Source organism: Lepidochelys kempii, chromosome 28, assembly GCF_965140285.1.
Source record: "Lepidochelys kempii isolate rLepKem1 chromosome 28, rLepKem1.hap1, whole genome shotgun sequence".
In the NCBI taxonomy this organism is placed as follows: Eukaryota; Metazoa; Chordata; order Testudines; family Cheloniidae; genus Lepidochelys; species Lepidochelys kempii.
The window spans coordinates 2705933-2728653 of NC_136407.1; the positions used below are offsets into that span (position 1 = coordinate 2705933).

Here is a 22721-nt window from a genome sequence, read left to right on the forward strand (position 1 = left end):
GACTAGATACCTCCTGAGGTCCCTTCCAACCCTGATATTCTATGATTCTAAGTCTTTGGCGTTCTCGGCCGTGCCGAATCTTTAGCCAGGATGACTTTTCTCCCCGCGGTTTGTTGGTTGAATGAGTGAAATAGCTGCCCCCCACAGTTGTTATGAAATGGTTGGAAATGCCCTCACCTCGTGATCAGGTTTCCCCTTGGCGGGGGCCTAACCTGCCCAGATCATCAGTCAGCTACAGTGGCCTGTGAAAAACTGGGCCAAAAATAATCGTAATATGCCCGACCTTGCGGTCCAAGGCTCCAGTGACCTGTCTGGAAAATTATCGCAATGCCAGCCCGGGTGCACTTGGTTAATATTTGTCTGTGGACAAAAAATATGGTCATAAAGGGCTTGAGGCTGATTGGCTAGGTTCTGCCACATGGGTTTTTGTCATTGCTCGACGGACTTGGTCAATAGTGATCTGCAAACAAACACCACCACCCCCAACCCAATACGAAACTCCCCTCCCGTAAAACCCACCCAGAGGTGGAGGCCAAGGGGTCACTGTACTCGATCAATATTTCGGTGCAGTGGGAATGAGGTGCCCCATGCACCTGGTCGGGATGTGTCTGTGGCGGGGAGGGGGCGGGGGGGGGGGAACATATTTCTTAAAGGGATGGTCATTTTTTAATCTGTAGATTTGTTTTTCCTTAAAGGGGTGGCCACTTTTGTCTATGCTGCGTTTTTTCATGGTGGTTCGATTTACTTGGAAGATATTTGTCTGAAGACAAAAAAAACTTTCCGGGGGTGGGGGCTGTGAGTGTCTATCTCTTAAAGGGGTGGCCTGTGAATGGCCATCTTTCTCTACCCTGCATTTCTGATGACACTCAATGTGCTTGGTAAATATTTGTCTGCAGATGAAAAAAAATTTTCTTAAAGGGGTGGCATATAATCATCCATCTCTTAAAGGGGTGGCCTGTGAATGGCCATCTTTCTCTACCCTGCATTTCTGATGACACTCAATGTGCTTGGTAAATATTTGTCTGCAGATCAAAAAAAAATTTTCTTAAAGGGGTGGCCTGTGATCGGCCGTGTTTTAAAGGCCCAGGAGGCTCACAGCTTTGAGGGAGGAGCCGGCCACCCGGTCTGGGGATCTGGTTGTCTATCATTTTTCATAGACTCGTGTACAAATTGTACTTTTTTTTTGCAACGACTTTTGGGTGTATCTTGGGGGGAGGGAAGCGGCCAGGGTGGCGGGGGAAGGGCAGGGGACTATATCTATATTTATAACGTGTCGGGGTGGGCGGAGGAGATGAACTAGACACCTCACGACTGGGGTCGTTAACGACTGTGTGACCATGTAAATAAAGGGTCAGGCTAGAGATTTCAAGGCGTGTCCTTCCCTGGGGGGAGTCATTCTTGCCACTCGGGGTTGACCCCGAGTCTGACCCAGGTCAGAACCTGGCCCTGCCCCAGGCTAATCTTAGTTCCCCCTGTGGTGGAGCTTGGGAACATCCTCTCCTTTTGATGAGGGGTAAACTGAGGCACAGTGAGCACAGGAGACTTATGCCTATTGCCAAAGGACAATAGAAGCCAGGAGTCCTGGCTCCCCACACACCCTGCTCTAACCCACCAGCCCCCACTCCCCTCCCAGAGCCAGGGAGACAACCCAGGAGTCCTGGCTGCCAGCCCCCCCTGCTCTAACCACCCTCACCCTGCCCAGAGCCGGGGAGAGAACCCAGGAGTCCTGGCTGCCAGCCCCCCCTGCTCAAACCACCCTCACCCTGCCCAGAGCCGGGGAGAGAACCCAGGAGTCCTGGCTGCCAGCCCCTCCTGCTCTAACCACCCTCACCCTGCCCAGAGCCGGGGAGAGAACCCAGGAGTCCTGGCTGCCAGCCCCCCGCGCAGTACCCCACGAGAGGGAATCAGCCATTCAGAGTGGAACCAGGCTGTGGTTTATTGCTCCCGGGACAGGATCGCAGGGACACCGGTGCCAGCGGCCACATGGGGCCCGTCCCTGGGGCTCTCTGGCCGGGCTCAGATGGACGTGCTGTTCTCGATTTGGTGGGGATCCAGGTAGCGGTAGGGGATGGGCAGGGACTTGTTCCTCTCTTGGATCTCCTGGGAGATCTGGGCCAGGCGCCCCTGGAAGGCTGCGATCAGCTGCTTGGGCTCCTCCTCTGTGAAGTGCTCGTCGGGGTACGTGCCCAGGGATCTCTGCAAGGGAACGGGAGAGCGGTGAGGGACAGCCCGGAAGGGACCCCTCGCCCGGTGCTGAGACACGGCCACCTCTGGGGCGGGGCAGCCGGTGACCCAGGGACCCCTCGCCCGGCGCTGAGATGCAGCCACCTCTGGGGCAGGGCGGCCGGTGACACAGGGGCCCCTCACCCGGCGCTGAGATGCAGCCACCTCTGGGGCGGGGCGGCCAGTGACACAGGGGCCCCTCGCCCAGCGCTGAGATGCGGCCACCTCTGGGGCGGGGCGACTGGTGGCACAAGGATCCCTCCGGCCCTGGGCCGAGAGCACAGGGCAGGTGTTTACCAGCTGTGTAGCAACACTGGGAAGAGTTCAGGCCAGGGAGGGAAGGAGAATCCTGCGGCCGGTTGAAACAACAGGGGGGCATTTGTGGGTGTCCCCCAGTGTGCAACTGGGCCAGGACACCCTGGTTCACCCCCCGGCTCGTGTGAAATGTCAGCGGGTCCTTTACTGCTACCACAAGGGAGGGGACGGAGAACTCAGTGGAACGGATCATTCAAGAGACACCTGCTGCCTAGCGCCCTCTAGCGTCACCCTGGGGCCAGCCCTGCCTGCCGGGGGAGAGCGCCCCCCTGCTGAGCCCCCCGCCCCGCTCCCTGCCCCACAGCGCCCCCTAGCGCCGCCCTGGGGCCAGCCCTGCCAGCCAGGGGAGAGCGCCCCCTGCTGAGCCCCCCGCCCCTCTCCCTGCCCCACAGCGCCCCCTATCTCCCGTGTCCTCACCGAGTCCCCCAACTCGCAGCAGAGGACCCAGAGGATGTAGATAGCGAGGCTGGTGCTGTTGACCTCCGGGATGGTGTCCAGGTAGCTCTCCAGTGAGGTGGTGCCCTTGGCCTGGGGCGGGGGGTTCCGCAGGGTGGCCGGGAAGTTGGGCATCCAAGCGCCAAGGTCATACTGCAGCCCAGAGAGACCCCCGCAGTCAGAGCAGCCGGGGACCCCCCAGCCCAGCCAGGAACCTCCCCAAGCCCAGCCAGGGATCCCCTCCTCACCCCGCCCAGGGGGCACCAAGAGACCAGGGCACCCGGGGCTTGGTCACAGTCTCACCCATGGGCAACGGGTAGGAAAGTCAAGGCGGGGGTCGGGGGTGCTGAGCGTGGTGGTGGGGGAGGGTCCCGAGGTGTCCGGGGTCTCATTGGGGTTGGGTGCTGGTTGGGGGATTGGCTGCTAGAGCAGGGTCCTGGGGATTGAGGTGTCAGTGGGGTGCGGTGCAGGGTGGGGATGTCGGTGGCGGGATCCCAGAGCCCCATGTGGGGTGCGGGGATGTTGGTGGCTGGACCCCAGGGCCCTGTGTGGGGGGCAGGGTGGGGGTGTCGGTGGCTGGACCCCAGGGCCCTGTGGGGGGGCAGGAAATGGGGCTCCGAGCGCCCCGGCTGGCCTCTCCCTACCTGCCCGTTATTGAGGGCGGCGTGCCGGGCCGAGCAGCAGTAGATCCACATGGTCAGGTACTTGATGAGCTCAGGGATGCTCTGCAGGGACGAGGGGAAGCCTGTGGGACGGAGAACGGCCATCACTGACCTGGCCCTGCCCTGCTCCGCGGCCTCGGCACTGGGACCCCTAGAGCCGGGTTCGATGCCTCCCTCAGCCGGAGCCTGCCCCAGTGAGACGCTCCCCTGCTCCAGGCCTCAGCTCAGCCACGCGTCAGGTCCCCACCCTGCCCTTTCCCATGGCGGGGCCATTCCCAGTCACCCCACGGCCCCATCCCACTGCCATGACCCAGACCACCCTGTCCCTATGGGGTCAGAGATCTTACTCCCTGTCCCCTGCAGGGCCACTTGATATGAGCTGGAATCTGGCCCCATTGACTGCAATGGAGAGACGCCCATTGACACCAGCCGGGATCTGTCCCGGTTGACTGCAATGGAGAGACGCCCATTGACACCGGCCGGGATCTGGCCCCATTGACTGCAATGGAGAGACGCCCATTGACACCAGCCGGGATCTGGCCCCGTTGACTGCAATGGAGAGAGGCCCATTGACACCGGCCGGGATCTGGCCCCGTTGACTGCAATGGAGAGAGGCCCATTGACACCGGCCGGGATCTGGCCCCGTTGACTGCAATGGAGAGACGCCCATTGACACCGGCCGGGATCTGGCTGACAGTTGTTCAGTCTCCTGAGACACACAGTCCGGAGACGCTCCGCATGACCCCGCATGGAGCCCAGTGACTGGCGGCTGCAGAGCTCTGGGTTCCCGTGGCCCCTACCGGATGCCTCGTTCCCCAGGAAACCTTGATTGAAGATCTCGTCTGCCCAGGCCTGCAGCTCGCAGTCAGCCAGGACATGGGCATCACTGGGGTAATAGTATCTGACGATGCCGGAGACGAAGCTGGAGAGAGCAGAGACGTGTCAGCTTGATGGGTCAATGCAGGCCACATCGCTCCCCAGTGCGCCAGCCACACTCAGCCAGTGACTGCAAAGGGCCCAGTGCTGCCATGCATCCTTGCCAGCACCTACTGTCCCCTCCACTTCGCCCTTTTCTAGGTGTGGGAGCATGGCCTGGTGGCCAAGCCTCTGGCCTGACCTCCAGGTGATCTTGGATCTCATCCACAGTCTACTGCAGAGTTGAACTTTTCATTTCAAATTGGACTTGCTCTTGTGGAAGTTAAAACGTTAAACAAGAGTTGCCATTGACACAAAACGCCCTGGCTTGACAGAAACAAAGTGTTTCCATTCACCCCCAACAAGACCTTTCCCCGGAATTTGCTTTTGGGAAAAAATTCCCAAACATTTGACTTTTCCTCTCCATTTTTGTGTATTTATAAGTTTTCATTCATTTTCCAAAGCCAACCAATCTACCACACAAAGTAAGTAAAGGGGGTTAGGATAAAGGCAGGGGAGGGAATGTGATCTATCTTCAGTGTCTATATTGATCATAGACTTCTAAAAAGTCAGCCGAAATTGCTTTGAATTTTTCAGGCATTCCCTTTCTCTGATTGCCAGTGAGTCGTTAGCTGCGTGATCAGCCAGATCACCAAGCCAGGCATCAATATTTATGGTGGTTGACTTTTCCGTTGTGGTAGGGTTAATTTTTTAGTGCCCAAAGCTGCCTGTTGGCACCACGCCGCCTTGTTACCAGGGAACCTCCAGGTATCAGGAATATAATCTGTGACACACCGTACCTCAAAATAGCTCCCTGTAAAATCCATATGTGTCATTCACGTGTGGTTGTGATATTTCATACAAAGCATGCCATGTAAGATATCATATGAAAGGTCACGATCTTCTGAAACCTGTTGCTCTTTCCCAATGTGTATATCATTAGTGTGTATGAAGTTATGAGATTTTGCTGGGTGGTTGTTACTGAAATATGCTGTAAATTTGCTAGTGACAGTTAAAGAACTTCCCCCCACCCAGGAGGATGTTGAATGATCATTAATAAGCAGGAGAGTTGTAATCAAGGGATTTACAATTCAGTGAGGGCTTCCCAAGCACCACACAATGGGGACTGTTCCACTTTCTGACTCAGTTGCACAAGACCCACCAGAGGGATTGCTCAACCCAGTGACTCAGCAAAGCCCACCAGGATGTGTCTGGGCAAGTGTCTTCTAGGCACACGGACTGAGGGTATAAAATAAGAGACAGCAGCATTGTTCCTTGGCCTCTCTCCTCCCTCACCTACGCCGAAAGCAACAAGAATGCTGGGAAGATGAAAACTTTGACTGAGGAGACTGGTCCCAGGCTTCAGGGAGAAGCCTGTGTATTAAGAACTGTAACATCCGGTGGGATGAGAAAAATTGCTTGATCTAAATGCTGCCTAGTGTAATAAGGTTTGAGATTTAGACTGTGTTTTCTTTGGTAACTATCGCTCACCTCTAAAAATCTATCTTTCTATAGTTAATAAACCTGTTTTATATTTTACCTAAAACAATTTGGTTTGGTTGAAGTGCTCAGGAAATCTCAGCTCAGGTACAAAGACTGGTGTATGTCCTCTCCACATTGAGCGAGGGGCAGAGTAGGTAATAAACTTAAACTGGGCAGGCTTCTGAGCAGGACAAAATGGGATAGATCTGGTGTGCAAGGCTGGGGAGAATTGGCTGGTGCTCTTCTCTGTGTGATTCATGAGTGGCTCAAGGAGCTTTCATGCAATCTAGCTTGGTGTGTGGGGGCCCGTGTGTTTGAAAAAGTTCCTTTTGGGGAATTGCAGGGTTTTCTTAACTCGGAATTCTTTACGTGGTAGGAAAGCCGTGTTTCCAAGCAACTCTGGGCTGGTGGGAATTTTCCACATGCCATCTGCTTCCTCGCTAGCCTCTGCCCCTGCTCCTGCTCCTGCTCCTTACCTCTCAATGGCCGACCAGATCTTCAGCCCATCATCCCTGTAGTAGTAATTGGGGATGCAGTCAACCCCGCGCTCTTGGATGTCATCAGGGAAGCAGAGGGAGGCATAAGTCAGGCAGGACATGCCCTTGGCCATCAGCACCTTCGTCCCCTCGAGCCCCGAGCCCATGCCCTGGGAAGGCACCAGAGAGAGAGCCTTCAACCTCCGAGCCACCGGGCCGAGGGGCAGGTTAGAATGAAACACCGCCGCGTTCTATTTCAGCACAAAACATCGATGCACAATACGCCCCGTGACAAATGTGCCGATGTTTTGCTCTGTGTTGTACCCCAGAAATGACCTATCACTCCCAACACCCGTGTTTTCACAGAACCGTAGAATCGTGGGGCTGGAAGGGACCTTGAGAGGTCACCGAGTCCAGCCCCACCGCGCCAAGGCAGGACCAAGTCAACCTAGACCACGCCTGACTGGTGTTTGTCCAACCAGTTCTTAGAAACCACCAATGATGGAGATTCCACAACCTCCATGCTTGCTCCAGAGTTAAGTATCTTTAGAGAGAGAAAGCTTTTCCTAATATCTAACCTAAATCTCCCGTGTTGCAGATTAAGCCCATTACTTCTTGTCCTGCCTTCAGCAGGACCAGAGAACAATTGATCACTGTCCTCTTTGTAACATATTTGAAGATGCTCAGGTCCCCCTCTTGGTCTTCTTCTCTCAGGACTCCTTGTGCCCAGTTCTTTTTAACCTGGCCTCATAGATCAGGGTTTCGAAACCTTTTATCATGTTTGTTCCGCTTTTCCGGACTCTCTCCAATTTGGCCACATCCCCCATTCTCCAGCTGAGGTCTCACCAGGGCCAGACAATAACCTCCCGGGTTTTACACATGACGCTCCCGTTAATACAGCCTAGAATGATATTACCCTTTTTCCGAACCATAACTGCCTGAACTTTTTGAGCAGTACGAACTCCCCACCCCCACCCCTGGCTGCCAGTTATGTCCCATTGTGGACTTGGCACTGGATTTTTCCTTCCTCAGTGGCGCACTTTGCTCTTGTCTTCATTGAATTTCAGCTTGTCGATTTCAGCCCAATTTTCCAGGCTGTCGCAGTTGCTTTGAGTTCTCATCCTACCCGTTCCAGGTGAGGCTGGTAGCTCGGGCGACAGGCACGTTTTATTCCCAAGTTAGTGGCTCTAGGAGGGGAGTGGGGACTAGTGGTTAGAGCAGGGGGGCTGGGAGCCAGGACTCCTAGGTTCTCTCCCCGGCTCTGGGAGGGGAGTGGGGGCTGGTGGGTTAGAGCAAGGGGGGCTGGGAGCCAGGACTCCTGGGTTCTCTCCCCGGCTCTGGCCAATGCCCCTGACCATGGCATCCTCTCACCTTCTCAATGTGCCCTCCGCGTCTGAGTAGCAGGGTCCTGGCCAGGATGTTGACATGCAGCGTGTAGCGGGTGTGGGGCAGCAGCAGCTAGGGCGGAGAGGAGACAGAGGGGTGGGTGAGAGCAAGCAGGCAGCCACCCCCACCCCCATCCCCGCATGTATCCGGGGAGGGGCAAAGACCCGGCCCCAGCGAGAAGCCAGCAGCGGCTCCTTCTCCCCCATCATCCACGAGGTGGAGGAGGTGCTGGCGTGGGGCATGCCCAGCCTGGCACACCGGGCACACGCACCCTGCCGGGCACACGCACGGGCGGCTGGGCACAGCTGGATGCCGGGGGCAGGGCCCCTTCCGGCACGCTTCCCCAGCTGGGCTCTTCCCTCCCGCACATCTGGGCACAGCTGGCCCCCAGCCCCTCTCTCACCTTGAAGAGTGGGTGGCACAGGGGCAGCTGGCGTAGGGTGGCCAGGATGAAGGTCTCGTTGATCAGGTGGGTGAGCAGCAGGTTGCTGACGGCCTCGTGCACCAGGAATTCGGAGTAGCGCACCCAGGTCTTGGCCAGGGTCCAGTCCCACTCGGAGTCGCTGGGCAGGAAGATGGGGCTGTCGGGGCCCGGGCACTGGCTGAGCTGCGGGGGGGAGAGACACAGGAGGGCGCGGGGGGGGGCAGGTTGGCACAAACCAGGTGTGTGAATCCTGCTGCTTCCCTCGGGGGGCCCAGGGGCTGGGAGCTGGCTGCCAGGGTGCGGGGACATGACGGTGCAGCAAATCCAGTGTTAGGAAGAGGAGACTCACAGAGTTGGGGTGTGCATAGACACACAACTGGGCACATGCAGGCACACAGAAGAGTGTGGGGGGATTAGGGAGCCAGGACTCCTGGGTTCTCTCCCCGGCTCTGGGAGGGGAGTGGGGTCAAGTGGTTAGAGCAGAGCGGGCTGGGAGCCAGGACTCCTGGGTTCTCCCCCCGGCTCTGGAGGGGAGTGGGGTCTAGTGCTTAGAACACAGGGGGCTGGGAGCCAGGACTCCTGGGTTCTCTCCCCGGCTCTGGGAGGGGAGTGGGGTCTAGTGCTTAGAACACAGGGGGCTGGGAGCCAGGACTCCTGGGTTCTCTCCCTGGGCCGGTCTCTTAGACACAAGGCCCAGCTCTGGGACTGTGCAGAGGTTGGGGCTGTGAGGGGGTCCCGCCGGGCAGTGTGGGGGGGCTGGGGACCGTTACCTGGATGGCTATGGGGATGAGCTCCCCGGAGGGCTGTAGGAGCAGCAGGCAGAGGGGGGCGGCGATATACTGCTGGTAGCCGTTGATCGTGTTGGCCGGGATGCCCTCCAGGATTTGATAGTCAGCGAGGAAGATGTTCCCCTTCTGCAAGGCACAGGGGGAGCAGAGCGGAGTGTGGGGGCTGGGGGAAAGCTGAGACCCCAGCGCTGCGAGCTTCCCTGCAGCAGTGCCCTGGGACTAGCCCCTGGAGCTGAGTGGCCAGTGTGAGTGCGGCCCCTGGCTCTGGAGTTGGGCTAGCTGGACACCTCTGACCCGTGGCTGCTCGTGCCCAGAGCGACGCTGGAGAGGGAGCCGAGAGCCCAGACTGCGGCCGAGTCCCCCCAGGGGTGTCCCCGGCGCCCCACTTACCTCCAGCTCGTCCTGCAGGCTGGTGCTCTCCCCCAGGGAGGAGGCCACCATGGCCGGCGTGACGGGGAAGTTGCAGGGCAGCTCCGTGCAGCGCCGGATCATCACCGGGTGGACCCCGTTCAGGAACTGGTACCCGAAGAACGTGTCCTCTCTCCAGTGCGCCCGTACGTACTCTGGGGGGACACGGGCAGGGCAGCCGTGGGGTTAACATGCCGGGCCGGGACTCAGGGGAGACGGGTCCAGCATGGGGGGGGTCTGATCTCAGGGGGGGTCTGGGCAGCACCAGGGACAAGGGGGTCCCTGATTGCTGTCGGGGGGGGGGGGTCTGGGCAGCGTCTGGCACATGGGGATCCCCAGTCGGGGGAGAGGTGGGTCTGGTTAGTGCCTGGCACAAGGGGGTCCCTGATCACAGTCGGGGGGGTCTGGGCAGCACCTGGCACAAGGGGGACCCTGGTCACAGTCGGGGGGGCGGTCTGGGCAGTGCCCGGCACACAGGGGTCCCTGATTGCAGTCGGAGGGGTCTGGCACAAGGGGGTCCCTGATTGCGGTCGGGGGGGGTCTGGCACAAGGGGGTCCCTGATTGCTGTCGGGGGGGGGGGGTCTGGGCAGCGTCTGGCACATGGGGATCCCCAGTCGGGGGAGAGGTGGGTCTGGTTAGTGCCTGGCACAAGGGGGTCCCTGATCACAGTCGGGGGGGTCTGGGCAGCACCTGGCACAAGGGGGACCCTGGTCGCAGTCGGGGCGGGGGGGTCTGGGCAGTGCCCGGCACACAGGGGTCCCTGATTGCAGTCGGAGGGGTCTGGCACAAGGGGGTCCCTGATTGCGGTCGGGGGGGGGTCTGGGCAGTGCCCGGCACACAGGGGTCCCTGATTGCAGTCGGAGGGGTCTGGCACAAGGGGGTCCCTGATTGCGGTCGGGGGGGGTCTGGGCAGTGCCCGGCACACAGGGGTCCCTGATTGCAGTCGGAGGGGTCTGGCACAAGGGGGTCCCTGATTGCAGTCGGGGGGGGTCTGGCACAAGGGGGTCCCTGATTGCGGTCGGGGGGGGTCTGGGCAGTGCCTGGCACTAGGGGGTCCCTGATCGCGGCCGGGGGGGCGGTCTGGGCAGTGCCTGGCACAATCATCACTGGGGTCTCTAGCCGCTTGCATCACACCCATCCCAATCATCCTGCTCTGTGCGTGGGGGCTCCCGAGGGCCCAGGCGAGCGGGGCTCGGGGTGGGGGTGGGGGGGGTCACCCACCTGTGATCGGGGTCTTCTTGAAGCAGAAAACCTTGTTGATGTCGTCCAGCTTTGCCCAGGAGTTGGTGCAGCTCAGGAAACCCTTCAGGCGCAGCTCCACTTGCCTGGGGGGCAGAGGGAGTGTGTGGGGCCTGGCCGGGGGTTCAGGCCGCTCCCCGGGAATGGGGCGGAGATGGACGGGGAGGGGGGCAGGGCAAGCGTGGGGGAGCAGGCCGGAGGTTCTGGCCCGTCCCTGGGAAGGATGCGGAGCTGGACGGGGCGGGACGTTCCTCGCCTGCAGCAGGCAAGTGCGGGCCTGGGTGAAGGTTTAGGGTCAGGCTGCAGTGTATGGGGTGGGGTTAGGGAGCTCGGATTAAGGTTGAGGTTAGTATATTGGGTCAGGGGTTAGCTTAGTCCCTGGGAAGGGGTCTGGGCTGTGGGGCAGCAGCACTGATGTGGTTCACCGCAAGCAGGAGTTTACAGGCTTCGGGTTACTGTACAGGGTTGTGTACAGGATTGCAGTTACTGTTCAGGGTTAGGGGTAATTTCTAAGGGCAGGCCTAGGGGCTCGGCGCTGGGAACGGGTCTGGTCGTGGGGAAGCCGCACTCACGCATTCCCCCCGCGCAGCAGGAAGTTGGTGCTCTTGGTGAAGGAGTACATGGTGTTGCAGTCCAGCTCAATGATGCTCTCCACCGCCAGGCACCGGGGCAGGCCGGGGGCGTACTCCTTCCACCTGGGCAGGGAGAGACCGCCGGGGACGTTAGCCCTGGCCTGCCGCTGCCCCATCTAACCCTCAGCCAGAGTCCCGGGCCTACCTGTCCTGCGGTTCCTACCACCCCTCCATCCCCGGGACCTCGCGCTGGTCTGAGCCCCGGAGAGCTCCCCCAAACCCCACCTGGGTCTCACTCACCCATAGCACTCGCGTCGGTGCTTGAGCTCGGCCTGCCGCTGCTCCAGCAGCCAAGGGGAATCGGCATCATCGCAAACCGTCTGGCCTGGGCGAGAGGAGAGAAGGTGGTAGAGAGAGAGACAGGGGTGTTTATGGGATAGATAGATAGATAGATAGATTAGATAGGAGGGGTGTACAGGGATGGATAGACAGAGGCAGGTTGTCATATACATACAGATACGGGTAGCATAAAATCCCTCCTGGGTAGCTGTACTGAATCTTTACCTGTAAGGGGTTAAGAAGCTCAAATAACCTGGTTGGCACCTGACCAAAGGGACCAATAAGGAAAAAAGATGCTTTCAAATCTGGCGGGGAGGTTTTTGTTTGTGCTTTCTTTGTTTGTTCCCCCTCTCGACGGAGAGAGAGACCAGGCAGGTAAAACATCTCCTGAAAACATACCTGAAATGATTCATCTAAGATTCAAAAATTGTAAGTAAGGGCAAGGAAATGCATTAGATTATCTTTTGTTTTAGCTTGTGAATTTTCCCTGTGCTAAGAGGTAATTTCATTCCTGTTTTGTAACAGCATCAGAGGGGAATCCTCTGTGTTTAAAATCTTTTTATTTACCCTGTAAAGTTACCTTCCATCCTGATTTTGCAGATGTGATTCTCTTACTTTTTTATAAATAAAATTCTTCTTTTAAGAACCTGGTTAATTTTCAGTGTCCTAAAAACCAAGGGGTTTGGTCTGTGCTAAATTGGTTAGAATGTGGGATTTGGGATCCATGTGTGGTACCGCGTTAACATGGGAACGGTGTTATAGCGGGGACCGCATTAAAATGAACTGCAATTAAAGTAATTAAATTTGGGATCCATTGCTGCGACCGGATTATATGCGAATTTCCGCTATATAGACGCGCGTTCTAGCTAGTGTCCAGTGTATATTATTCTCAAGCCTCCCCAGGAAAGTGGGTGAAGGGGCTTGGGGGGATATTTTGGGGGAATAAGGACTCCAAGTGACCCTTTTCCTGAACTTTTGTCTAAATCATTTGGTGGTGGCAGCAGTACCCATCCAAGGACAAGGAAGCATTTGTGCTTTGGGGAAATTTTTAACCTAAGCTGGTGGAAATAAGCTTAGGGGGTCTTTCATGTGGGTACCCACATCTGTACCTCAGAGTTCAGAGTGGGGAGGGAACCCTGGCAGGGGTGTACGGGGATGGATAGACAGAGGGGAGTGTATGGGGATGGATAGAGCGGTGTTCGGGGATGGATAGACTGAGGGGCATGTACGGGGATGGATAGACAGAGGGGCGTGTATGGGGATGGATAGAGGGGTGTTCGGGGATGGATAGACTGAGGGGCGTGTATGGGGATGGATAGAGGGGTGTTCGGGGATGGATAGGCTGAGGGGCGTGTATGGGGTTGGATACACAGAGGGGTGTGTATGGAGATGGATAGGGGGTGTACGGGGATGGATAGACAGAGGGGCATGTGTGGGGATGGATAGAGGGGTGTACAGGGATGGATAGACTGAGGGGCGTGTATGGAGATGGATAGAGGGGTGTACGGGGATGGATAGACTGAGGGGTGTGTATGGGGTTGGATACACAGAGGGGCGTGTATGGAGATGGATAGGGGGTGTACGGGGATGGATAGACAGAGGGGCATGTGTGGGGATGGATAGAGGGGTGTACGGGGATGGATAGACTGAGGGGCGTGTATGGAGATGGATAGAGGGGTGTACAGGGATGGATAGACTGAGGGGCGTGTATGGAGATGGATAGAGGGGTGTACGGGGATGGATAGGCTGAGGGGCGTGTACAGGGATGGATAGGCTGAGGGGTGTGTATGGAGATGGATAGGGGGTGTACGGGGATGGATAGACTGAGGGGTGTGTATGGGGTTGGATACACAGAGGGGCGTGTATGGAGATGGATAGGGGGTGTACGGGGATGGATAGACTGAGGGGTCGTGTACGGGGATAGCTAGCTCGCTATGACCCCAAGCGGCACCAGGTCGGCCCCCAGGCCCTGCCCCCAGCCCGCAGCCCCCTACCTTTGCCCTCCCGCAGCTCCAGGGTGCGGTAGCCCTCGATCCACTGGTAGCAGGGGAAGCGGTAGCACTGGCCATGGGGGGAGACGACCTCCACGAAGCTGCAGTACCAGTTGTCGCTGGGGTAGAAGGAGTAGGGCTCCTTGTGTAGCCGCACCAGGATGATGTCCCCCAGCCAGCGCCGGCAGCACAGCTTGAACTCCTCCACCTGCAGCGGGGGGCAGGGAGGGGGGCCAGAGCATGAGGGTGTGGGTCAGGGATTAATCCAGCAACTCAGGGGTTAACTGGCAGCATCTGTCTCCACCCCCGCCCACCCAAAATAAAACACTTGCTGGCCTCCTGTGCCCCCATTGTGTGGAAGTCTCCAAGAAAACACAGATCAGCCCAGTCACTGTTGCAACTAGTGTTCTACTTGGCACCTGCCTTTCATTCGCCCGGAGGTAGAGGCCAAGGTTTACCGGTTTGGCTACAGCTTGAGGTACCTCAGCGGAGCCGAGCAGCGTCTAGGAGACGGGCGCAATCCCTTTCAAGCCTTGGTGAGCCCTCTGTTGGTGCCCCCCACGTTTCAGAAGCTGCCACAAATGGGTCAGAGCAGCCGGGTGCGTCTGAGCTTGGCCTCAGTTAAAGCAGAGGCCGACGTCCTGCTGTCAGCTAATGTTGGCAGCCACGTCCCCAGCGGCGGCCGTTTGGCACAGGCGCCCAGGGGAGCAGATCCGCCGCTGGGGGTGAACAGATCCGGGGTGCTTCACTGCGCCGGCAGATCCACGGACTCCAGTGGAGATCACGGGCCCCCCCCAGGTCACACACCCCGATGGCGCTCAGGGCCCGGGCTAGCCCTCTCTGTCACTACCCACGCTCAGAAGGGGCCCCGGCGCCCAGAGGCCCTGCCCTCCGCTTGCTCCTCTCCACCCTTCCCCCACCCGCTGCTGGCCGCTGCCCCTCCCCCCGCTTGCCCCCTCCCCCCACTTGCTCCTCTCTGCCCCTCCCCCAGCACCCACGGCTCGCTCCTCTCTGCCCCTCCCCCCCTCCTCTCTGCCCCTCCCCCAGCACCCACGGCTCGCTTCTCTCTGCCCCTCCCCCCTCTCTCCTCTCTGCCCCTCCCCCAGCACCCACGGCTCACTTCTCTCTGCCCCTCCCCCTCTCTCCTCTCTGCCCCTCCCCCAGCACCCACGGCTCGCTTCTCTCTGCCCCTCCCCCCTCTCTCCTCTCTGCCCCTCCCCCAGCACCCACGGCTCGCTCCTCTCCACTCCTCCCCCCACTCACTTCTCTCTCCCCCTCCCCCAGCACCCACGGCTCGCTCCTCTCTGCCCCTCCCCCCCTCCTCTCTGCCCCTCCCCCAGCACCCACGGCTCGCTCCTCTCTGCCCCTCCCCCTCTCTCCTCTCTGCCCCTCCCCCAGCACCCACGGCTCGCTCCTCTCCACTCCTCCCCCCACTCACTTCTCTCTCCCCCTCCCCCAGCACCCACGGCTCGCTTCTCTCTGCCCCTCCCCCCTCTCTCCTCTCTGCCCCTCCCCCAGCACCCACGGCTCGCTTCTCTCTGCCCCTCCCCCCACTCGCTTCTCTCTCCCCCTCCCCCAGCACCCACGGCTCGCTTCTCTCTGCCCCTCCCCCTCTCTCCTCTCTGCCCCTCCCCCAGCACCCACGGCTCGCTCCTCTCCACTCCTCCCCCCACTCACTTCTCTCTCCCCCTCCCCCAGCACCCACGGCTCACTTCTCTCTGCCCCTCCCCCCTCTCTCCTCTCTGCCCCTCCCCCAGCACCCACGGCTCGCTTCTCTCTGCCCCTCCCCCCACTCGCTTCTCTCTCCCCCTCCCCCAGCACCCACGGCTCGCTTCTCTCTGCCCCTCCCCCTCTCTCCTCTCTGCCCCTCCCCCAGCACCCACGGCTCGCTCCTCTCCACTCCTCCCCCCACTCACTTCTCTCTCCCCCTCCCCCAGCACCCACGGCTCGCTTCTCTCTGCCCCTCCCCCCTCTCTCCTCTCTGCCCCTCCCCCAGCACCCACGGCTCGCTTCTCTCTGCCCCTCCCCCCACTCGCTTCTCTCTCCCCCTCCCCCAGCACCCACGGCTCGCTTCTCTCTGCCCCTCCCCCTCTCTCCTCTCTGCCCCTCCCCCAGCACCCACGGCTCGCTCCTCTCCACTCCTCCCCCCACTCACTTCTCTCTCCCCCTCCCCCAGCACCCACGGCTCGCTTCTCTCCACTCCTCCCCCCCTCTCTCCTCTCTGCCCCTCCCCCAGCACCCACGGCTCGCTCCTCTCTGCCCCTCCCCCCTCTCCTCTCTGCCCCTCCCCCAGCACCCACGGCTCGCTTCTCTCTGCCCCTCCCCCCTCTCCTCTCTGCCCCTCCCCCAGCACCCACGGCTCGCTTCTCTCTGCCCCTCCCCCCCTCTCCTCTCTGCCCCTCCCCCAGCACCCACGGCTCGCTTCTCTCTGCCCCTCCCCCCTCTCTCCTCTCTGCCCCTCCCCCAGCACCCACGGCTCGCTCCTCTCTGCCCCTCCCCATCTCTCCTCTCTGCCCCTCCCCCAGCACCCACGGCTCGCTCCTCTCCACTCCTCCCCCCCCTCTCTGCCCCTCCCCCAGCACGCACGGCTCGATCCTCTCCACTCCTCCCCCCACTCGCTTCTCTCTGCCCCCCCACTCGCTCCTCTTCCCCCCTGCCCCCTCACTGACTGTTCTCTGCCCCTCCCCCCAGGAGTGGGGGGAAGGCTGCGGGGGTGGGGCCATGGTCCGGGCGCCGGGGCCCCCGAAGGGTTAATCCGGCCCTGGGGCCGGCGTCGGCAAGAGAGACCCGAAACCGAGCTCCGTGTCAGCTCGAGAGTGCCTCTCTGTCACCAGCTCAAGCTGGGCCGATGAAAGGCTTCACCTATCCTGACGTGTCTCGCTCCGACCCTGGGCCCAACCCGGCTGCCCCAGCGCGGCAAACCACACGGGCCGTGTACATGGGACCGACGAGGTGGAGACCCGTGTCTAGAAGATCAAATGACAACGGGATCATCTGGATTGATTTTGCTCGGCCTTGCACCCGGCGTTCAAAGGATTGTCCCGACTCTCGGACAAAAAAAGTCAAGGGAAGTGTGGGCCCCGGGGGAGGTCCCGGACGACTGGAGAAAGGCTAATGAAGTGCCCATCTTTAAAAAAGGGAAGAAGGAGGATCCTGGGAACTACAGGCCAGTCAGCCTCACCTCAGTCCCTGGAAAAATCATGGAGCAGGACCTCAAAGAATCAATTCTGAAGCACTTACAGGAGAGGAAAGTGATCAGGAACAGCCAGCATGGATTCACCAAGGGCAAGTCATGCCTGATGAATCTAATTGCCTTCTAGGACGAGATAACTGGCTCTGTGGATGAGGGGAAAGCGGTGGACGTGTTGTTCCTTGACTTTAGCAAAGCTTTTGACACGGTCTCCCACAGTATTCTTGTCAGCAAGTTAAGGAAGTCTGGGCTGGATGAATGGACTATAAGGTGGGTAGAAAGTTGGCTAGATTGTCGGGCTCAACGGGTAGTGATCAATGGCTCCATGTCTAGTTGGCAGCCGGTATCAAGTGGAGTGCCCCAAGGGTCGGTCCTGGGGCCAGTTTTGTTCAATATCTTCATAAATGATCTGGAGGATGGTGTGGATTGCACCCTCAGCAAGTTTGCAGATGACTCTAAACTGGGAGGAGAGGTAGATACGCTGGAGGGGAGGGATAGGATACAGAAGGACCTAGACAAATTGAAGGATTGGCCCAAAAGAAATCTGATGAGGTTCAACAAGGACAAGTGCAGAGTCCTGCACTTAGGACAGAAGAATCCCAGGCACCGCTACAGACTAGGGTCCGAATGGCTCGGCAGCAGTTCTGCGGAAAAGGACCTAGGGGTGACAGTGGACGAGAAGCTGGCTATGAGTCAGCAGTGTGCCCTTGTTGCCAAGAAGGCCAATGGCATTTTGGGATGTATAAGTAGGGGCATAGCGAGCAGATCGAGGGACGTGATCGTTCCCCTCTATTCGACATTGGTGAGGCCTCATCTGGAGTACTGTGTCCAGTTTTGGGCCCCACACTACAAGAAGGATGTGGATAAATTGGAAAGAGTCCAGCGGAGGGCAACAAAAATGATTAGGGGATTGGAACACATGACTTATGAGGAGAGGCTGAGGGACCTGGGATTGTTTAGTCTGCAGAAGAGAAGAATGAGGGGGGATTTGATAGCTGCTTTCAACTACCTGAGAGGTGGTTCCAGAGAGGATGGTTCTAGACTATTCTCAGTGGTAGCAGATGGCAGAACGAGGAGTAATGGTCTCAAGTTGCAGTGGGGGAGATTTAGGTTGGATATTAGGAAAAAAATTTTCACTAGGAGGGTGGTGAAACACTGGAATGCGTTACCTAGGGAGGTGGTGGAATCTCCTTCCTTAGAAATTTTTAAGGCCTGGCTTGACAAAGCCCTGGCTGGGATGATTTAATTGGGGATCGGTCCTGCTTTGAGCAGGGGGTTGGACTAGACACCTCCTGAGGTCCCTTCCAACCCTGATCTTCTATGATTCTATGTGAGCCAGCAATGCCCCTCTGCCATGTACACTGGTCAAACTGGACAGTCTCTACGTAAAAGAAGAAATGGACACAAATCAGACGTCAAGAATTATAACATTCAAAAACCAGTCGGAGAACACTTCAATCTCTCTGGTCACTCGCTTACAGACCTAAAAGTTGCGGGAGAAAGCAGGTGGCTGGGAACCAGGACTCCTGGGTTCTATCCCTGGCTCTGGGAGGGGAGTGGGGGTCGAAGGGAGTTGGAGCCCGGACTCCTGGGTGGTGTCTGACAGACTCACTGTGTCACATTTGGCAAATTTCCTGCCTCTTACAATGACTCAGTTTCCCTGTCTTTGAAACAGGTTCTGTAATTTGTACCTGCATCACACCAGGCGTGTGACCCGCAGTTAATACTCCATTTTTCCTCCCCACCTTATTTCTCTTGTTTATTTGTGCTGTGAGTTTGTCAGCTGAGGGAGTGACTCACTCTCTGTTTTGGTGCAGTGGGCTCTGGGCAGCGCCCAGCATGGCGGGGCCCCGATCTCGGTTGGGGGGTCTGGGCAGCGCCTGGCAGTGCTCGGCACAATGCGGTCCTATGGGCAGTCTCTCTTATTCTGCTGGAGATGGGTTGTTTTTCAGAAGTCAGCCTATGAATCCACCAAGGGATATTGGAACTGCTGCAGTGGATCAGACCCATGGGCCTATCTACCCTGGCATCCTGCCTTCTCCTTGCTGCCCTGGCTTGGGCCCATCTAATCCAGTATCCTGTCTCCCACAGTGTCCAGTCCCAGCTGCTTGAAAGCAAGAAACCCCATCAAGGAGCAAGCCCGTAAATGCCATTTGTCCCTCAGCCCCGAGCGCTTAGGAACTGGCAGGAGAGCAGGGATCTGAGGGCAAACAACCCTCGCCTGTGTTTATTGCAGCAGGTGGAAAGCTGGATGCTGTTCTGGTTGTTCATAGACGTATTTAATCCTCTTGCAAAAGCACCTCTCCACTCAGTAGCCACGAATCCTGGACCGGGGCGGGTGGGGAATGTAAAGTCCTTGCATCCAATTATATTTTGCCGCTTTCGTTGACTGTCCCGTTTTTGGTTTTTTTCATCATGATGATGGTTATTCCATTGGGGCAGCAGCGGTCCCGGTCATGGACCGGCAGCCAGTTATGCATGGGGCTGTACCTCTTGAGAAAGCGGCACTGAATTCATCCCCGGTTGAGGGCAGTGGGGGATACTCCGTCACTGGTCATTTTGCAACGGAGATTGTCTGGTTCGCTGTAAGTTCCTCTGGCAAATTACACTCCCTGTGAACAAACTGTCTTATTTGCCCAGTTTCCGCTTCCCGATATTGGATTTTCTTAGACCTGTCTCCGCTAGATGGAAGGATCCTCTGTGATCACATTTCTGCTCCCCCACGGAGGTATTTACAGCAAGGGACCAAGTCACCCCTCGCCCTTCTCTTTGTGAAGCTACACGGGCCAAGCTCCTGGCGTCTCCCCCTCGAAGGCAGGTTTTCCAGGTCCTTGATCATTCTTGTGGCTCTTCGCTGACCTCTCTCCAATTTATCCACATCCCTCTTGAACTGGGGGGGGGACCTCAGAACTGGACTCAGGACCCCAGCAGCAGCCGCCCCAGGGCCAAATCCAGAGGTAAAAAATCCCCTTTCCTTACTCTTGTTTGAGATTCCCTGAGCTGCTTCTTTGCTGGATTGTCAGATTTCTTTACAAGACAAGAACAGAAGTTTCCCCCCATCAAATTCCTCCGCTTCGCCCATTCTTAAACTCTGTGCATCTATGACAGCCTTTGGTCTGGATCTGACGCTGCCAAGAGGCCGACAATCTGCCTCGTCCCTTGGCAGTTTGGTGCAGTGGTTAATTCCCCCGGACTGTTAATTTCCACCTTGTTTCTAACGTGTGTTTCGCTGGCTTTAACTTCCAGCTGTTGGGGCCTGTTGTGTCTTTCTCTGCTAAGTCCCCGGGAATGTTCTCCCCGTGCAAGTCCTGACACCCCGGAGTCAAGTCACCCCTCTATCTCCCATTTGAGAAGTGAAAGAAATCAGGATCTTTCAGTCTCTCACTTTCTTCCCAGCTCTCGGACCGTTCCAGAGGCTTTTCTCCTCCCCCCCTCTCCAATCAATTTGTTTGATTTGATTCCTGGTTTCGTTAGCAGCAGTCACATTTTCAAACTAGTCTGTGCCACTGTGAAGACTAGGCACTGGCTCCCCTCCCACACACACACACACAAAAGCTGAGATTCTCACATGACTCCAGGCGCTTTACATTTTCCGTGCATTGGAGATGGGTTTTTTTTGAGACATCTGTAATACTTATCTGCTACCCATCACCATCTCACACTCTGTAATTTATTTAGCCTCACCACACCTTCTAAGGCAGGGCTACGCTATTATCTTCATTGTACAGATGGGGAAACGGAGGCAGAGAAGGTCTAAGTAACTTGCTCAAGGTCATGCAGTAAGGCTGTGGCAGGACAGCCGACTGCTCTAACCACTGGACCAGGGGTAGTCAATAAGCCAATCACAGGCCAAATTTGGACCACCAGATCATAGAATCATAGAATATCAGAGTTGGAAGGGACCTCAGGAGGTCATCTAGACCAACCCCCTGCTCAAAGCAGGACCAATCCCCAATTTTTGCCCCAGATCCCTAAATGGCCCCCTCAAGGATTGAACTCACAACCCTGGGTTTAGCAGGCCAATGCTCAAACCACTGAGCTATCCCTCCCCCCAAGATGCTTTTGAATGGACCTGAAAATCTTTTTATTTATTTTGTATCATTACTGGGTTTTTTTATTATTAATTTCTCTGGAGGCTAGACCTTAACTAGACCTTGACCAAGAAATTTGGACCTTAAGAAAAAATTGGCTACCCCTGCCTGGACCCATCCGCCGAGTACAACTGTGTAAATAATGGATTTTTCAGCCTGAGGCATTCTGAGGAACAAAAATCAAACAATGCCATTTTTGAGTGAAAGCAAAAACTGAAATCTTTGGGAATGAAACAGGAAGGGGAAAAAAATAATTGAAGGGCGAAGTGCCCCAAGCGAAAATTTTCGTTTTGATTTGGGGCATATGAAAAAAGTTTGTTTTGACTTTCTTAAAAATAAAATTCAAGGAAACATCATTTTGAAATGAAAACAAAAGCAAAGGTTTTTGGGGGGGGGCATTTTTTCGGGCCCCCCCTCCGAACCAAAACAATTTGGTAAAACTGACACAAATTAACAAAAAAAAAAAACAAAAAAAAACCATTTCAGGGACATGGAATCTTTATTTTGCATTATAAAAAAATGTTCACAGCAAAGTTTGGAAGCTTTTCTCCACACTACCGAGGACTAAAAGCGTATTTTGTAAAACTAAAGCTGCAATTCTTCCTAGCATGATCCTTTGATTCCAGGAGCTGGAGCTTTAAGAAAAATGTAAGGTATCTCCAGACCCTTTTACCTTCTCCATGTTCATGTTTTTAGGCTTTTCTATCCACCCATGAGGGCTAGAGACAGAATTTTTTTTAACAAAAAAGGGAGCATCTCCCGTCATGATCCCATGACTCCAGAAGCTGGGGATTGATGATCAAACACCCCGCCATATCGACGGAGTGGATCTGTCCACAGAGCCTGGCCCCGTTCTACTAGTACTCACCGCCCCAGGGTTGAAGTCCTTCCCGTAGTTGTCGAGGGGCTTCTTGTCACTCTCCTCGTGGGTCCCCACCAAGGTGATGGAGATGGAGCTGAATGTCCCGGCTAGCAGGAAGTTCCCGGTGGCGACACGAACTTTATAGACGCCCATCTTAGTTGGGGAGGCACAGAGGAGCGTATCTGGCAGGATTCCTTGTCCTGCTGTCTGTCCGTCCTGGAGATCTGGCGTTGTTGTCTCCGGCTCCTGGCCACGCTGTAGTTTTTATATTCGCTGCTCACCCTCAGTGATGCAGCCGGTGACTTGGCTGTGGGTTCTTTGATGGTTCAGTCACTCCCCAGCCCTGAGGGGAGAACAAGGGCAAGGCAAATGGAGGCTGGCTCAGCTAATTAGTACCTCCAGAAACCTGCATGCTGAGTTCCCCTCCTGCCAGACAGGGCTCTCTCTCCGGGAATGGCATCAGGGTGGGAACAAAAATCTGGGGAAACCAGGATACCACAGCAAGGGGTGCCTTCAGCACCCATCTCTCCCTGGGGCTTGTCTCTTCCAGGCTCAGTCGTCTCCAGTCTGGACTCCTGTTGCCTTCCCAGAGCCTCCATCGGTATGGGTCAGTTTCAGCCTTTCCCGACCCATTCTTGCCACCCCAGACATGGGTGTCGACTTTCTTCTTTCCGGGTGGGTGCTCCACCCAAAGGCCCTGCCCTTGCTCCGCCTCTTCCTGCTCCCGGCCTGGTGTACACTAAACTACACTGAAGTCCTCTGCTATGATGATCAACTTACCTTTCAAGATCCATGGGTCCTACAGATGCTTATCATGACATGTGGGCATCAAATGCCCAATAACACCTATGGGGGTGAAACCAGACAATCCGTGGGCTCTCGAACAAACTCACATGGAAAAAAAAGGATAAAAGACAAAACC

General features: G+C 57.0%; 1 protein-coding gene across 1 annotated transcript; it reads right to left on the reverse strand.

Moving 5' to 3' along the window:
* Positions 1–1918: 1918 nt before the first annotated feature.
* Positions 1919–21952, reverse strand: LOC140904285 (hydroperoxide isomerase ALOXE3). The gene is made up of 14 exons (XM_078850788.1): positions 21806–21952; positions 13660–13864; positions 11627–11711; positions 11327–11449; positions 10737–10840; positions 9497–9669; positions 9089–9232; positions 8298–8501; positions 7880–7966; positions 6509–6678; positions 4436–4557; positions 3618–3718; positions 2956–3126; positions 1919–2196 (listed from the first exon to the last, which is right to left on the reverse strand). The coding sequence occupies exons 1-14, from the start codon at positions 21950–21952 to the stop codon at positions 2017–2019; spliced, it is 2016 nt and encodes a 671-aa protein (XP_078706914.1). The 3' UTR covers positions 1919–2016.
* Between the last annotated feature and the right edge of the window lie 769 nt (positions 21953–22721).

Excerpts from the sequence above, each read along its gene's own strand:
- LOC140904285 (XM_078850788.1), bottom strand. The coding sequence starts at position 21,952 with ATGGGCGTCTATAAAGTTCGTGTCGCCACCGGGAACTTCCTGCTAGCC. Across the intron at positions 9,670-10,736 it reads CAAGAAGACCCCGATCACAG|AGTACGTACGGGCGCACTGG; the intron begins GTGGGTGACCCC and ends GTGTCCCCCCAG. Across the intron at positions 3,719-4,435 it reads CCTGGGGAACGAGGCATCCG|GCTTCCCCTCGTCCCTGCAG; the intron begins GTAGGGGCCACG and ends TCCGTCCCACAG.